Source organism: Herpailurus yagouaroundi, unplaced genomic scaffold (assembly GCF_014898765.1).
Source record: "Herpailurus yagouaroundi ecotype Mexico unplaced genomic scaffold, PumYag 67493, whole genome shotgun sequence".
Taxonomy (NCBI): Eukaryota; Metazoa; Chordata; class Mammalia; order Carnivora; family Felidae; genus Herpailurus; species Herpailurus yagouaroundi.
Window position 1 is genome coordinate 664,691 of NW_024420301.1, and position 15,960 is coordinate 680,650.

Here is a 15,960-nt window from a genome sequence, read left to right on the forward strand (position 1 = left end):
TTGTACAATGATGTTCTTCGGGGATCCTATTTCCTTCTCCATGCTGGACAACTGCTGGGTGCTGTCACTGTAAAATCGTGTGTCCTTAGGTTTGGGGCTCGTATTATCCCTTCGATCACTTCCTCTTCTTAACTTTTTAACTTAACTTCTTAACTTTTAACTTAACTTTTTAACTTAACTTCTTAACTTTTCTCTCACTTTCAGGAATTCTTGTAACTGGTTGCTGGACTCCATGGGTTGGTTCTCTAATTTTCTTATCTTTTCTCTTTCCTATTCCCCAACCTCTATTCCTTTTAATTCTGCTTCCTTAGTGATTTCTTCAACCCCTCGTTGACTTTTTAAAACAATTTACTTTCACCGTTTTTGTTTCTAAGAGTTCTGTTTTGTTGTCCAAATTCCAATTTAAAATAACCCTTTGTTCTTGTTTCACGGATATAATATCATGTCCAATCATTCTGAAATGTTCATTTTTGTTTTCTTGACATTTTTCTCTGCTCCCTGCATTTTCTTTCTTGCTTTCATCTTTCTCTTTCATTTTAGAGCTTCCCTCAAATGACTGGCAATTCTTGGCCATCAGTTCATATTTAAGAGGAAGCGCTGAGAGGTGGATTAGGTAGTTGACATGCTCAGTGGGTTAAGCGTCCACTCTTGGTTTCAGCTCGAGTCATGATCTCACGGTTCGTGAGTTCAAGCCCTGAGGTGCGCTCTGTGCCGACAGCTTGGGGCCTGCTTGGGATTCTGTCTGCCTCTTTCTCTGCCCCTCCCCGACCTGCGCTCTCTCAAAAATAAATAATAACAAAAACATTTTTTTAAAGATATGTGATGTGCACAAACAGAGCTTGTCAACAGAGGGCTTCCCCTCAGGGACTCAGACCATTACTTTGAGGGAGACCCCCATGGTGGGGAGTTGGCGAGTGTCCTGGTAAGAGGGTGCTAGAAAGGGTCAGTAGGACTGGGGCTGAGTTTAGGGGATTTGGGGGAGGGACTCGGCTCTGGCCTAGATACTGTGAGGAAGCAGGGGTAACTCTGATTGGATGTGTTCATAAATCTTATCTGGGAGGCAAGAGGTGGGGGTGGGGTGGGGGATGAAGGGACACGAAGGCAGCCGTTACTCGTAGTAGCCCAAACAGAGGGAGGTTTGGCCATTTTTGTGGCTGGGACAGAGTTCTTGTTTCGGTCTGCCCTCACATGTCATTAGGGGGTGGTCTTGCTTTGGTCTTCCCCTATCGTGGTCACAGAGTGACCTTGTGTGATGTTGATGCTCTGTGACATTCCTTATGTTCAGTAGGATAACACCCAGTCCCATCTGGGCAGCTCCAGATGGCAGTGGCTGCTTTATTCTTTCTCATCACTAGGAAGTTTTGTCCCCTTCTTTGGCTGTGACTACTGTCCCTAAGTCCAGAATCCCTCTGATTTATCCTTTCTAGAGGGCAGATCTCTAGTTTGCTGCTAATTGTATGGGTTTGAACGAGGGTCTTCTAACGTCAGTGTTCCCTAGGGCCTGAATAGACTTTTTAAATTTTATTTTTATGGTAAAATATACATGAAATTTACCACTTTAAATGTGTGTGTGTGTGTGTGTGTGTGTGTGTGTGTGTGTATTTTTAAATAATTTCTACACCCAAACCACACTCTGTCCTGATTAGACACTAACTCCCCCTTCCCCAACCCCCCCTCCGCGCCCACCATCCTACTTCCTGTCTCTGTGAATTTAGGTCTAGATCACTCACACAAGTGAAATCATACTGTATTTGTCTATTGTGACTTGCTGGTTTCATTCAGCATAGTGTCCTCAAGGTTCATCCATGTTGTAGCCTGTGACAGCAACTCCTTCCTTTTTATTTTGAGAGAGAGCACAAGCGGGGGAGGAGCAGAGAGAGGGGAACAGAGGATCTGAAGCGAACTCTGCATTGTCAGCAGTGAGTCCAATATGGGGCCTGAACTCATGAACCATGAGATCATGACCTGAGCCCAAGTAGGATGCCCAACTGACTGAACCACTCAGGTGCCCCTCTTTCTTTCTTTCTTTCTTTCTTTCTTTCTTTCTTTCTTTCTTTCTTTCTTTCTTTCGTGTTTATTTTGAGAGAGAGAGAAAGAGCTCGAGCTGGGGAGGGGCAGAGAGAGAGAGGCCGAGAATCCGAAGGAGGCTCTGTGTTGTCTCTGCAGAGTACGATTTGGGGCTCGATCCCATGAACTGTGCGATCGTGACCTAAGCCAAAATCAAGAGCCTGGTGCTTAACCGACTGAGCCACCTAGGATCTCCTTTCTTTTTTTTTTCTTTTTTAATTTTTTTTTAATCTTTATTTTTGAGAGAGAGACAGAGTGCGAGCAGGGGAGGAACAGAGAGAGGGAGACACAGAATCTGAAGCAGGCTTCAGGCTCTGAGCTGTCAGCACCGAGCCTGACGCGGGGCTCGAACTCACGAATGGTGAGATCATGACCTGAGCCAAAGTCGGACGCTTAACGGACTGAGCCACCCAGAACTGAGCCCCTCCTTTCTTTTTAAGGCTGAATAATGTTATACTCTGTGGACAGATCACATTTTGCTTATCAATTCATCCGTTGATAGACACTTGGGTTGGTTCCTCCTTTTGGTTGCTGTGAGTCCTCCTGCGGTGAACACAAGTGTGCAAATCTCTTCCAGGGGGCACCTGGGTGGCTCAGTTGGTTGAGCGTCCGACTTCTGCTCAGGTCACGATCTCATGGCTCGTGACTTTGAGCCCCTCATCGGGCTCAGTACTGACAGTGCAGAGGATTGCCTGACATTCTCTCTGTCTCCCTCTCTCTCTGCTCCCCACTGCCCTGTCTCAAAATAAATAAACTTAAAGAAATAATGAACTGCTTTATTGAGGTATGAGCCACATACCATGTCATCTACCCATTTAAAGTGTGCAATTCAGTGGGTTCTAGAATACATGCAGAGTTACGCAACCATCACCACTATCTCCTTCCAAAACACGTTCACCCCTAAAAAGAAACCTTGGACCCATTAAGCAGTCACTCCCCAGTCCCTGGCACCCACTCATCTCACTGTGTAACTTTCCATTCTCTTTATGATGTGTTTTTTTTTTTAATGTTTATTTATTTTTGGGAGAGAGAGTATGCAAGAGAGCAGGGTAGGGGCAGAAAGAGAGGGGGAGAGAGAATCCCAAGCAGGTCTGTACCGCCAGCGCAGAGCCCGACACGGGGCTCGAACTCGCAAACTGTGAGATCGTGACCTGAGCTGAAATCAAGAGTCGGACGCTCAACCGACTGAGCCATCCAGGCGCCCCTCGCTCATCTGCTTTCTGTCTCTGTGGATTTGCCTCTTCTGGAATTGTGTGTACACGGAAGCATACGACATGTGCCTTTTCTGTCTGGCTTCTTTCACTTAGCAGAATGTCTTCCGGGCTCACCTGCATCATAGCGTGGGGCAGCCAGGACATCGTTCGTTTTTGTGGCTTGAGTGACATTACACTGTACGGATGCGACACACTTGCTTACCCTTTCATCTGCTGGTACATGCTTGGGCTGCTCCTGTCTGGGGGCTGTTACGAGGAGTGCTGCCCCCAGCGTCTTCACACATGCGTGCTCCTGTCTCTTGGGGAAGGGCCCTTAGCGTCTTCCGGAGCGGGTGTATCATGGCGCGCGGATCGGTGGTTCTGGACAGCAGCCGCCGAGGCAGAGGAAACGTGCGTGCCTCCCTCGCGCCCACTGCCCAGCCCCACTTCCACGTCTGAGCTTTCTGTCCCCAGGCTCAGCCCTCAGTGCCCTGGACGCTGCCCCACACAGGTGGCTGAGATCCAGGTGGAAATAGAACTGCGGGACGAGATCCTGCCCAGGGCCCAGAATATCCAGAGCCGCCTGGACCGACAGACCATCGAGACGGAGGAGGTATGCACGCTCCTGCGGGGACTCGGGACTGAAGACGTGGAGCCAGGTGGCCGTGGCCTGCCCTCCCCTTCCCTTCTGACTTGGACTTCCTGTCCCTCGGTTGTGCCCCATTGCTTCCTCCCCTGGTGCCGTCCCCTCCTTAGGTGAGCAAGACTCTGAAGGCCACGCTGCAGGCCTTACTGGAGGTGGTGGCGTCGGAAGATGGGGACGTGCTTGACTCTTTCCAAGCCAGCCCCTCCACCGAGTCCCTCAAGTCCACCAGCTCGGATCCGGGTTCTCGGCAGGCTGGCCGGAGGCGGGGCCAGCAGCAGGAGACTGAGACCTTCTACATCACGGTGCGGCCCCGGGGGGGCGCAGGCGCAGGGGCAGGGGCAGGGGCAGGGCGCTGGAAGGGCCCGGAGCAGGGATTACAACTCTGGGCTCTTCTCGGGGCTTCCCAGAAGCTCCAGGAGTACCTGAGTGGACGAAGCATCCTCACCAAGCTGCAGGCCAAGCATGAGAAACTGCAGGAGGCCATTCAGCGAGGTGGGTCCCCGTCCCGGCCCTTGGCTGCTTCCTCCCCACCCCCAGGGCCAGGAGTGGCACCTGCCCTCAGCCCTCCTGCCCGGGAACCCCAGCCAGCCCACGTTCCTCTCTGCCCGGAGAGGTTGGTCGGCATGCAGGGGCTAGCCGGGCAAGGGTCCCGGCCCCTATCTGGCCACCACCCTTGACCTCCGGGCCATCCCTTTCTCTGTGCGGTGCATTAAGGACCTGCTGGCCCAAGACGTACAGCAATGTTTTCTCGTCCCCAGGTGACAAGGAGGAGTGGGAGGCGTCTCGGTGAGTGCTTCACGCGGGGCTGCTTCGGAGGAGTTGCTGTGCCGCGGGGGGGGGGGGGGGGCAGGCTTCAGTGTCCGCACCCCGCCTCCTCGCGGCCCGCCTCTGCTGCGCATTGTCCCGCGGCTTCAAGTTTCCACTTTGCCCATCGGGTTCTGGAATACCTCGCGGGCTCCAGGGCCCCGTTTGCCTCGGCTAGGGGGCGGGACATCCTGTGCTCCATGCCCCCTCCCCTCCGAGCCAGCTTCCCTTGCCCCCCAGGACCCAGTACACACAGAGAAAACTCCAGAAGAGCCGCCAGCCCCGCCCCAGCTCCCAGTATAACCAGAAACTCTTCGGGGGAGACATGGAGAAGTTTATCCAGGTACTGGCCCTGCCTCACAGCGCAGCTGTGCTCAGGCCCTCCCCCGCATGTTGGTTTCTGTCCAGCCCGGGGCTCCCGTGTCCTCCATTGCCGATGACCGGTCAGCTGTCCCTTCCTGGATGGGCCTTGTCCGGCCTCCACTGATGGAAGGGAACATCTTTCGCTAGTACCGGCCACCTACAGAAAGCCTCGGGCGGGGATGCGCAACGAGTTGAGCCCACAAGCCCCACTTCTGGCTAGCACGGTACTGGGGACCCTAGAAAGTGAAACGAGGGAGGCGAGAAAGGCCTGAAAAGAAGAAATAGCACTAGGCTTTTTTATGACGTGATGACGCACTTTGTACGTATTGAAAAGAAGCAGGGGGCTACTTAAGTGAACAAATTTGAGTTTTGCAATGTCACCTGATTCCAGGTCAACGTAGAGAATCTGGTTGCACTTTTACCGGCCAACTTTAAGCAGCAAACAGTGTAAGGCCTAGAATGGCCCCAGGGATATCAGACACGTGGGAGCGACTCTCACAATCACAAACCGCGTGCCACACGTCGTTGCCGATAGCCATAATGGATCGTTAAGAGCAAATACAGTGAGCAGATGACAAGGAGGGACAGTGACGTGAACACCCTCTCTGTTCCCAGAGCTCAGGCCAGCCGGTGCCCCTGGTGGTGGAGAGCTGTGTCCGCTTCATTAACCTGAATGGTAAGCCACCCCCGGGCCCTCCTACTGCCGGCCTGGCGCCCGGCACCCGGCACCGGAGCCTGGCGGGGTGGGGGGCAGGACTCAGCGCCCGTCCGCTCTCATCCTCCGTCAGGCCTGCAGCACGAGGGCATCTTCCGGGTGTCAGGTGCCCAGCTCCGGGTCTCAGAGATCCGCGACGCTTTCGAGAGAGGTAGGGACCGGCAGGATGGGGTGGGCGTGGGGGCTAGCTAGAGCCGCTGCGATCGGCCTTCTGCTCCCTCGGTCACCCTCAGGGGAAGACCCACTGGTGGAAGGCTGTACGGCCCACGACCTGGACTCCGTGGCTGGGGTGCTGAAGCTCTACTTCCGGAGCCTGGACCCCCCGCTCTTCCCGCCGGACCTGTTCGCGGACCTGCTGGCTTCTGCAGGTGAGGCCGGGGCCTGAGGCCGGCTGGGGGGGTGGGGGGCAGGGGCCGCTCTCCGGTGGCCGTGGTCACACTCACGCGCTCCTCTCCTCGGGCGGTGGCCTGGGCTACAGAGCTGGAGGCCGTGGCGGAGCGGGTGGAGCTCGTGAGCCAACTGCTGGCCCGGCTGCCCAGACCCGTGCTGGTGGTCCTGCGTTACCTTTTCACCTTCCTCAACCAGTGAGTGCTCCTTAGGGGACGAGGAGGGCTGCCCGTGGGGGTGCAGGGGACACCGGGCGGGGAGCTCCCTGCCCGTGACCCGTGTGTGCTCCCCAGCCTGGCTCAGTACAGCGACGAGAACATGATGGACCCCTACAACCTGGCCGTGTGCTTCGGGCCAACACTGCTGCCCGTGCCCGCGGGGCAGGACCCGGTGGCCCTGCAGGGCCGGGTGAACCAGCTGGTGCAGACGCTCATCGTGCAGCCATCGCGGGTTTTCCCGCCCGTGAGCCTGCTGCCCGGCCCCGTCTATGAGAAGTGCATGGCACCGCCTTCTACCAGCTGCCTGGGGTAGGCTCTTGGCGGGCCCGGCTCGGGAGCCGAGCACCGGGGAACCCCCTCACCTACTCAGATGCCTCCCTCTGACCTCAGGGATGCCCACCTGGAGGGCCTGGCGGGGGAGAACGAGCCGGAGCTGGAAGCCGGGACCCCGGCCCAGGAGGACGGTGAGTGAGGGAGCTGCGAGACGAGGAGGGCCCGGCCTCCTGGGCGCCCGCCCGCTCCGCCTCCCAGCTCGGACCCCCTTTTCTCCCCAGACCTGGAGGGGGCCGTGGAGGCCGTGGCCTGCTTTGCCTACACGGGCCGCACGGCCCAGGAGCTGAGCTTCCAGCGCGGGGATGTGCTGCGGCTGCTCGAGCGGGCCTCGGGCGACTGGTGGCGGGGCGAGCGCGCGGGCACCCGGGGACTCATCCCGCACAAGTACATCACACTGCCCGCGGGGTGAGTGGGCCGCCTCTCGCTCAGCCAGCTTTTCGGCTCGTCCCCTGCCCCGAGTCCCCGCTTCCCCAGCCCGCTGGCCCCCCGGGGCCTGCCCCCGGAATGGGCGCTCCCAACAGGTTGTCTCTCTGACCCCAGTGCAGAGAAGCAAGCCGCCGGCCAGGGACCACAGGCTACGGGGGAGCTGCTGAGCAGTCCAGGCGTCCTCCCGGCCACAGAATTTGCCCACCGGTGAGCAAGGAAAAGGTGGTTCCTCGGGAGGACTCGCCATGGTGGCCCCCCTCGCTCACCTCGGCCTGAGCACTGCGGTTGGGGAGCCGAGCGCCGCGCCCGGTCAGAAAGGGCGGGGGTCTGACTGTGGCCGCGTGGACAGGGGCCCGGTGGGGGAGGGCCGTCCGGCTGAGGGACGCCAGAGGAGGGCAGGAGGGACCCACCGGGCCAGCCTCGCTGTTCCCCCTGCCTTGGCCGTGCCCTGGCACGGGAGGAGGTGCCGCCAGGCTCACTGTCCGTCCCCTGCAGGCCAGAGCCATGCACCCCACCTGAGGCCCCTCTGGGCACACCCGGGGGTCCCGCTGGGCACAGGCGGCACTGCTTGGTCCCCACCTCCCCAGAGCGATACGTGGAGGTAGACAAGGTGAGAGCGGGGACTGGCTGTGTGCCAGCTGTGGCCCGGTGGCCAGGCCTAGGAGTCCGGGGGCAAGGCGGGGAGCTGGGCCACACAGACACAAATGCCCGAGGGGCCGGAGCCAAGGGGTAAGGGTGGGGTAGGGCAGCCGGGAGACCCCAGGGGAGGCGCGTGGCGGGCAGGGCCTGGTAGGGTGCGGGTGGGCACCGTCCGGGAGGCCAGGGAGACAGTGGGTATGAGAGGAAGAGGGGAGATCTGGGCCTCGGCCGAAGGGGTCCCCGCTTCAGGGCTGGGCTGAGGAATTGTTGTCCCCAGAGGCAGCTGTGATGGCCACGCCGAAAGTGACAGAAGAGAAACCGGGCAGGGCAGGTGGGGCGGCTCCCAACAGATGCCCTCCCTTTCTCTTCTCTCCTCTAGGCCGTGGCACAGACCATGGACTCCGTGTTCAAGGAGCTCTTGGGAAAGACCTCCGCCCGCCAGGGCCTCGGGCCGGCAATCGCCGGCTCCCCCAGCCCCGGACCCGGACCCGGCAACGCGAAACCTCCAGCCTGCAGCCGCCTTGGCAAGAACAAAGGCTTCTCCCGCGGCCCCGGGGCCCTGGCGTCACCCGCATTGTCCCATCCCCAGGGCCTGGACTCACCCCTCAAGCACTGACGCGCTGCTCCCTGGCCTGTCCAGCAAGCGCTGGGCTCCTGCTCTTGTCCCCTCTGCAGAGGAAGGTACAGCCGCCCCAACGCCCCCCTGCCTGCCCCAGCCCCGGCTCGGGCCCCTTTGGGAGGCAGCTGAGGAAGGAGGCCGAGGCTGAGGGGCTTTTGCCGGGCGGGCTCGTCGGTGACTGTCGGGCGGTGGGCGCCCAGGCTGCTCTCTGCCTCAGCTGAGGGTGCCAGCCTGGTGGAGGTGGGCAGGCGTTGGCCGCTGTTTATAAAGACCTGTGCGCTGACTCCTCCGTGCGAGCCCCTTTTCTGTCTCGGGAGGCTGCACAGGCGGTGGCAGGGTCAGATGCCGGGTGCTCAGCACCGAGTTGCCCTTGCCCAGACTGTGTGGTTTGGGGCCTGCACCCATGTGGGGGGTTCCCGAGCTGTGCACGTGTGTTGAGGGGGGCAGTCTCAGAAGGTCTTTCCACGCTGCCCTACGACCACTGTTACCCCGATGCAAGGAGGCTCACTGGGTGGAAAATGAGCTGGAACTTTTATTCAGGAGAGCGAGAGGGGAGGGCCAGGGGGGCGAGCGAGGCCCTGCCCCCTTTCCTTCCTCCTGGGCTCCTTGGGACCTCCGTCTCCGGGAAGGCACCGGCTGGGGTGGGAGCCCTGTGCCACCGCGCTGCCGCCGCCGGAGCCTGTCCCCACACCCAGCACCAAGGAGCTGACCTCTGGCTCTTAGTGCCACAGCCAAGTCCCAGAGGGACCCCTTTTCCCAGGGGCTCCCGGGGCCAGCTCCAGGTAGGTGGCTGAGCGTCGCAGAGCCTCTAGAAGGAAGGCGCCGCCTGGCTTGTCAGGAGGAAGTGTCCTTGGCCAGGAAGGAGCTGCCGGTGGCGCAGGACTCCTCGGGGGGCCCCGGGCTGGGGGGGGCCCGTTTCCGGGCCCAGCAGAGCAGGCTGCGCAGCTCAGAGGAGACGCTGCTGCTGAAGGCGGTATAGATCCAGGGGTTGGTACAGCTGTTGAGGCTGGCCAGCAACATCAGCAGCACGAAGGGGGGCCCTGTGGGGGTGGAAGGGTCCGGGCTGGGGCCAAGAGTGCCCGTGCAGGGGCGCGGCAGCCCCTCCTGCCCCTAGGGAATGGCAGTCCACGTGAGCACGTGCGTCGGTGGGGGTAAAGGTGCGTGTGCGGCCGAGCGCAAACGGCCCCCCGCAGCCCCAGCCCCAGCCCCAGCCACACCCACCTTCCCGGGGCGCCTCGGGGTCCCACGCCGACCACAGCTGCACGAGGAAGAAGGGCGCCCAGCACAGCACGTACACAATCACGATCACCAGCGTCATCCTCACGGTCTTGGCCATGGCTGCTGACACCCGGGCCCCCTCACTGGGACTGCCTGTCCGGCGCCCCCCACGGCAGCCCCCGGCCCTCTCTGCCGGCCCCGGCACCAGGCTGGCGTGAATCTCCCGGAAGATGAGCACCTGGCAGGCAGCGATGCCCAGGGCAGGCGCCACAAACACCATTAAGGCGATCCAGGTGACATAGGCCCGGAGGCCCCAGGGCTCAGCAAAGCGGGCCCAGCAGTCAAGGACCCCAGTACCGTCTCCCACGTCACGCTGGGCGAAGATGAAGAGCTGGGGCAGGCTGAGAATGAGCGAGAAGGCCCAGGCCACCAGCACCGGCCGGTTCCAGCGGGCTCCACCTCCGTGGCGGTATGCCAGCATGGGGCGGCAGATGGCGCGGTGGCGATCCAGCGTCATGGCCAGGATCATGTAGGAGGAGGCGTACATGCCCACCATCTGCAGGTACTTGACTGCCCGGCACAGGGCATCGGGCCCACGGAAGCGGTCGGTGGCATCCCATGCCAGCTGGGGCAGTACTTGGAACAGAGCCACGGCCAGGTCGGCCAGGCACAAGTGGCCAATGAAGACGTGCATGGGCGCCCAGCGACCCCGCCGGCCCCGGCGCACTAGGGCGCTCAGCACCAAGCCATTGCTCAGGGCCACGGCCACAAAGACTGTGGAGAGCAGGGCCAATTCCGCCTGGGCCAGCAGTGGGTCCCGGGTGTCCGACAGCTCCTCCTTGCTGCCGTTGCCAGGTGGAACAGGTCGAGAGAGGGGTCGGGGCACGGCTGGGCAGGGGTGGAGGAAGAGGGCCAGGTTAGGGCGCGCCCTCTGCAGGGGGACCTGGGCCCGAGGAAGTTCCAACGGGAGAGGCGGAGCCAGTGGCCTGAGCAGCCGTCGGGCTGGGCCTCCTGCTTCCCTCCGGTGTCCCGGGAGCCGCAGTCTCCCAACCTCCCCCCTGCTCCCCGGGAGCTCGCAGGGCCATCCCCTCCCCTCCCCACGTCGGCAGCCTGGAGAGGCAGGTGAAGCAGATGTCTGAAAGAGGGGCTTCTCTGTTTCCTCCGACCGATCGACCTACCTGGCTCATCCCGGTGGAGGGATTGGTGGGGGATGGGTAGGGGCCCGGGGGCTGGAGCCTTACCAGACGTGCTGCTGGATGCCATAAGCATGGTGGAGCTCGGGCAGGTGTCTTGAGCGCCTGGAGGAGACAGGGTGTCGCACTCAGCCTCTCATCCGAGGGGCTAGTCCCACTGCCCCATTTCTACACAGGTCTGTGGGGGGGGGGGCCGCGGGGGGGGGGGGGAGTGGAGATCCAGCCTGTGTGCAGCTGTGTGTGCGCGTGTGCACGTTCGTGTGTGTGTGTTCCCGTGATGGGGTTCGGGGGGGTACACCCTTAGCCAGATCAAGGTTGGTGAGGTCTGGTCCCCTGAGCCAGACGTGAACCTCAGGGCCTGCTGTGCCCCTCTCAGTACCGGGCAGGGTAACACAGACGCACGAGCCCTAGGACCCACCTCGTCAGCCCACAAGACCTGGAGCAGACACGCAGACCCTCCCCCTCACCGTGTCCTCCCCCTGCGGCCCGACAGAGGCCAGGAGAGGTGGCCATCCGAGGGCTGGGGCTGGCCAGGGAGAGGCCGGCATGTCCCCGGGGCCCCTCGAAGCCCCTTACCTGGCTGGGCCGTCTGGGCTCCGGGCAGCTGGGCAGTGGCAGGCGCGGAAGGTGGCCCGAGAGCTCGGATCTGCTCTCCATCGCCTGCCCCGCCCCAGTCCGGCCTCTGGGAGTGACCTGCCCAGGAGGGGACTTCCTCTCCCTCTCCTCCCCCACGTGCCTCTCCTGGCCTCCTGCCTGTGGCAGCGGGAAGTAGTCCCCTGGCCTCCTGTGCTGCCTTTCCTGTCCCTGCCCTCCCAGGTCTGTCCCCAAGACTCCTACCCCCCGGCCCCTGAGGGCCTGGACCCTACCAGGCGGGTCCTCAGCTTGGCCATCCCCCTCAACCCCTGCCTGCCTCTGCCCCCACAGGGCCCACCTTACTAGGTGGCAGGGCTGTGGGAGATCAGTTAGCTCAGCTCCATTTCATAAGTGGGGAAACTGAGGCCAGAGATAGGCGGGGCAGCTTTTTCGTGGCACAGCTTGACTCCTTTCCCCAGCCAGGCTCCTGCTGTCCCTCTTGGGCCAGGGCGAGGAAGGGGTGAGAGCTCGCGTGGAGCCCCCACTACAGAGTGGTGGCTCCTCCCAGGCCTATGAAGGGCCCGCCCCTCCTCAATTAGGGCTGCCGGAGATGAGGCACAGGAAGGGAGGGTGTGGGGTGGGTACAAGCCAGGGCTTAATGTGCCCCTGTGAGAGCCAGCTTCCTCCCCAGGGTCCTGTGGGGGCCAGGGACACCCCCCTCCTCCTGCCCCACCTGCAGCTACCTGTCGTCAGAGGAGGAGGATTCGGATCTCTGTCTCTCTCTCTGTAACACGCACAGACACAGACACGCCCGAGTGTGTGCAACAGCCATATGCCCGCAAAGGCACACACACTTGACATAGACACAGATAAACACCCGTGTTCCCACACTGTGTGGACGGCCTGACAGTGGGGCTTCCCTGCCAGGGGCTTCGGGCTGGGCTCCCCCTCTCTCCTGTCCTCGGCGTTCAGGATCCCTCCCCGCCCCAGCCCAGCCTTTCCCTCCCATCCCAGGCTCCCTCTTCCCCACCCTCTCCCGCTCTTGCTCTTGCCAGGACCCTGGCCTGGCTCGCACAAGGCCTGCACGGCCCGGCCCGAGGCAGTGGCCTGCAGGCCTCCCAGGGCCAGGCTCTGGGCCCAGCTGGCCCCGTTTTCCTGTTTGTCTGTCTTCTCTGATGACCTACAAGGCTAGAGGCCAGCACAGCTCCACGCTGACCAGGCCCAAGTCCGGCCGACACTGAGGCCTCCTCTTCCTGGCCAGAGGGCCCGGGGGGCAGCACGGCCATCATGCACCACGCCCCCCCCGCACACTGCACCCCTGCACGCTGCACGTACAGCGCACATACTACGTCCACATGTGCCGTGCATTCGCACAATCTCGCGAGCACGTGCGCGCATGCACACACACACACACACACACACACACACTGCTAGGAGACAGGTTGCAGAATGCTGACAGCCCACGTCTGAAGGCTTCAGCCACACCTCCTAAGAACAGGAACATCCTCACTCTCTCCCCTGTAACCACACTGCCGTTAATAACATAGAAGCAAAGAAACCACTTTCTACTGCCTTCCAGATCAACAAAAACGGTAGAAGTGGAGTTCTGGGCACAATTATAGAAGAGTGCTTTCGAGGGAGCCCCTGGTAGAGAGTCACACCACACCCAGCACGTCCTTTTTCGTTCCGTCCCCCCCTGGGCTGGGGCCTCACAAAGGGATGGGACCTCCCTCGTCTGCCCCGGGTAGGGGGGGGGGGAACCCAGGCACCTGCAGAGCAGCCTTTGTCCTGTCTTGCCCCAGCTGTGTGACCTTGGGCAGGCTCTGCCGAGCTCTTGGGGCCTCGGCTTTTCCCTCCTTTAAAGGGGAAGCCAACACCCGCACGTGGACCATGGTGACAAGTTGGGCAAAGGCCTGGAACCGGCAGGTGAAGAGCTCACTGCACGTAGGGCAGCGCTGGAGGCCAGGGCCGGAAGCTCTGTACGGGTCCCTCTGCCGGGACCTGAGCGAGGCCACGCAGGGATGGATCCCAGCAGAGAAGTGACAGGCAGGGTGGGGCCCCTGAGCCATGAGGCCACTTCCTCGGCCATCTCTGCTCCCTACGCTCCTTGTTTCCTGTTGTTGAGCCCGGGGTAAGAATGTTGGGGAAGCCCCCTCCCTTCCTCACTGGTTTTCTCCCAGAGGCAAGGGAGGGTTTGTGTCCACATGTAGACCAGACATCATGGGGAGTCCGTACGCACAGCTCGCCCCTGCTCAGCCAGAACAAGTGCTGGGACTTTCAGGAGGAACTGAGAAGCCACCACAGCCAGAGGGCATCCTGGAGAGAGTCTGGATCCTTAGCTGAGAGCCCCCAAGGCTGGCGCGCATGTGCCCCGGGCGCTGTGCCAGGTGACATGCTGGGCCAGGCTGGCCGAGGCCCGTCACCTGCAGGGACTAGCTGATCAGAGGTGACAGGCCTCAGGCAGGCCCTTGCCCCAGCCACCCCCCAGCTCATGGATAGGCTGACTGGCTTAGTCACCGTCAGGGCCACATGAGTTAGCAGAGATGGTCCCTGGTTACCCAGAAGCCCCTGTCCTCTGGGCAGAGTGAACTGACAGCCGGGCACTGACCTGGACACCGCTCCTCCCTGAGACAGGCAGATGGGCAGGGGCTCTGGGGAGGAGACAGGGGGGATCCCTGAGAAATGTTTGGGGGGGTGGCCGAATGGGCCCACACTCTCCCCAGGGAGCACTGAGAAGCAGGTTCTGAAGGACCGGAGAAGGCCCTGACCACGTGGCTGGCCAGTTACCCCAGCGGGCCTCGGGCCGGGGGCAGGACTGAGCAGACGCGCCCCCCCACCATCCCTGCAGGATTGCATCTGCACAAAGGATTCTGTGGGTGGCCAAGGTGTGGGCTCGTGTGTGCCCCAGCCCCATGTCTGAGGAGAAGACAGGAGGCCTTGGGGTGGGCAGGTGATCAGAGCTGGCAGGCCCCGGGTCTTTGCTCTTCACTGGCTTTCTGTAATCAGAACGCTTTGCTGAACAAACAGCAAGTGCTTCCGGCCCTGTGCCACGGGGGTGTGGGGCGCGGGGCCCCGGGCCCTGCCCCCAGGCCTGTGCCCAGAAGGCTGGGGGCCGGCAGGCCAGGGGAGACTGTTGCCACCACACAGGGGCCAAAGGTGGGGACCCCGTTAACGGGTTGACAGAATGGAGAGGAAGGACGTTTCTGAGGCCCGGAATAAACCCTTGAAGGACACTGTAGGGATGAGAGAGAAAGACGAGGGAGCCGAGGACGTGGAGAGTAAGGGTGATGGGGCCGGGAGAACACCCAGGAGAACATCTGCTCAGAGGCCGGAGGGGACACAGGTGCCCCGGTGTCCGGCGAGGGAGCGAGCTGCCCCAGCTGGGCATCCGTCCTGATGGGGTCCCCCTGCAGATGGCAGATCCTGCAGGGTCATGGGAGAGTAAGTGCACTGACACCTGCTGAAGTGACAAGCAGAGGCTCCAACGGGGTGAAAGGGCATTGGGTCAGTGGATGGGATCAAAAGGGCCAAAGATACATTTAATAAAACGACGTGCGTGCGTGCGTGCGTGTGCACATGTATCGAAATGTGTATGGGCCAACGGTGGTGGCAAGACAGGGCGTCCACTCACCTGAGGCCCGAACGAGAGTGAATAAGTCATTTTGAAAGTTAGACCAAGCCTGCTCGCAAGTTTCTGGACAGAGGAGAGTGGTACTTGGACGAGGAGCCCCGAAGCCTGGGGGGGTGCAGGGTCCCCCGCAGGACGGGGAGCACCCCTCGCAGGGGCTGAGGACCAGGGGCGTAGAAGACAGGTGAGCAGTTGAGGCCTCTGTCCCCGGATGACCACGAGGTCCTCATCCGAGGGGAAGGCAGCCCGGCAGGAGGCGTCTCCTTTTTGGTCCGAGTTACCCAGGCGCGTGGTTTAAAGTGGCCGATTGTTCGGGGGCACCTGATTTCACCTCCTTCCAGGGGCTGCCTGGGTAATCGCCGCCACCTCGCTCCATAATGAGCCTCCGGCATCCTTTCCCCGCCACCGCCACCGCCACCCACCCTTCTTCCTCTGCTCGCCTCCCTTCCACTTATGGCTGCCACGACGTACGCAAGGACTTCGCTCCTCGTCCCGCCTCGCTTTTTAAAATCAGACTTTCTGAGGTCTGATTAATAGCCAATCAAATTCACAAATTGCTTAATGAGATCTGACGCACGGACACACATGGTTTAATTTCTCCAGAGTAAATCCTTAGAACTGAGGCTGCTGGGTCAGTTGATGAGGTCCACTACTCTGCCTCTCTGATTTTAACCATTTCAACAGTATTTTATTGGGAACTTATTCTGCATTTTACTTATGACTGATGATGGTGAGAATCTTTTCATATATTTATTTGCCAATGAAAGTTTTTTCAGTTGCTGAGTTGTAAGAGTGTTTTCATTTTCAATGTGTTTTGAATTTTTAAAAATGTTTATTTATTTTGAGAGAGAGAGAGAGAGAGTGAGAGAAAGAAAGAGGTCGAGCAGGGGAAGGGCAGAGAGACAGAGGGAAGCACAGAGCCCGGCACAGGGCTCAAT

At 60.7% G+C, this 15,960-nt stretch overlaps 2 protein-coding genes across 6 annotated transcripts in view; one reads left to right on the forward strand and one right to left on the reverse strand.

The window, feature by feature from the left end:
• Positions 1-8,694, forward strand: part of ARHGAP4 (Rho GTPase activating protein 4) — a 16,084-nt gene extending 7,390 nt beyond the window's left edge. The window contains exons 8-22 of one of the 2 annotated variants that reach the window (XM_040467498.1): positions 3,772-3,873; positions 4,017-4,208; positions 4,314-4,398; positions 4,665-4,692; positions 4,951-5,053; positions 5,689-5,749; positions 5,862-5,939; positions 6,022-6,156; positions 6,267-6,372; positions 6,469-6,702; positions 6,784-6,857; positions 6,948-7,131; positions 7,267-7,359; positions 7,648-7,762; positions 8,171-8,514. In XM_040467498.1, coding sequence (XP_040323432.1) covers positions 3,772-3,873; positions 4,017-4,208; positions 4,314-4,398; positions 4,665-4,692; positions 4,951-5,053; positions 5,689-5,749; positions 5,862-5,939; positions 6,022-6,156; positions 6,267-6,372; positions 6,469-6,702; positions 6,784-6,857; positions 6,948-7,131; positions 7,267-7,359; positions 7,648-7,762; positions 8,171-8,407 — 1,827 coding nt within the window. In that variant the 3' untranslated portion in view covers positions 8,408-8,514. Of the gene's footprint in view, positions 1-3,771; positions 3,874-4,016; positions 4,209-4,313; positions 4,399-4,664; positions 4,693-4,950; positions 5,054-5,688; positions 5,750-5,861; positions 5,940-6,021; positions 6,157-6,266; positions 6,373-6,468; positions 6,703-6,783; positions 6,858-6,947; positions 7,132-7,266; positions 7,360-7,647; positions 7,763-8,170 lie in introns of both variants that reach the window. The other variant, XM_040467497.1, reaches the window with a different exon arrangement.
• A 228-nt stretch (positions 8,695-8,922) lies between these two features.
• AVPR2 (arginine vasopressin receptor 2) lies at positions 8,923-12,166 on the reverse strand. Of its 4 annotated transcripts, none has more exons than XM_040467503.1 (4): positions 11,753-12,166; positions 10,870-10,926; positions 9,632-10,516; positions 8,923-9,450 (listed from the first exon to the last, which is right to left on the reverse strand). In XM_040467503.1, exons 2-4 carry the CDS (start codon positions 10,895-10,897, stop codon positions 9,245-9,247), a joined length of 1,119 nt encoding a protein of 372 aa, XP_040323437.1. In that variant the 5' UTR covers positions 10,898-10,926; positions 11,753-12,166; the 3' UTR covers positions 8,923-9,244. The 4 variants fall into 4 exon arrangements, with proteins under 4 accessions (XP_040323437.1, XP_040323434.1, XP_040323436.1 ...); XM_040467500.1 differs by having other exon boundaries at positions 10,807-10,926; XM_040467502.1 differs by lacking the exon at positions 11,753-12,166 and adding an exon at positions 11,398-11,500.
• Positions 12,167-15,960: the final 3,794 nt, after the last annotated feature.

Bases quoted from the DNA above. Each gene is read 5' to 3' on its own strand.
- AVPR2 (XM_040467500.1), bottom strand. From the start codon at position 10,897: ATGCTTATGGCATCCAGCAGCACGTCTGGTAAGGCTCCAGCCCCCGGG. The intron at 10,517-10,806 runs GTAGGTCGATCG...ACCCCTGCCCAG, and splicing joins CCTCCACCGGGATGAGCCAG to CCGTGCCCCGACCCCTCTCT. The intron at 9,451-9,631 runs GTGGGTGTGGCT...CCACCCCCACAG, and splicing joins CCCCGAGGCGCCCCGGGAAG to GGCCCCCCTTCGTGCTGCTG.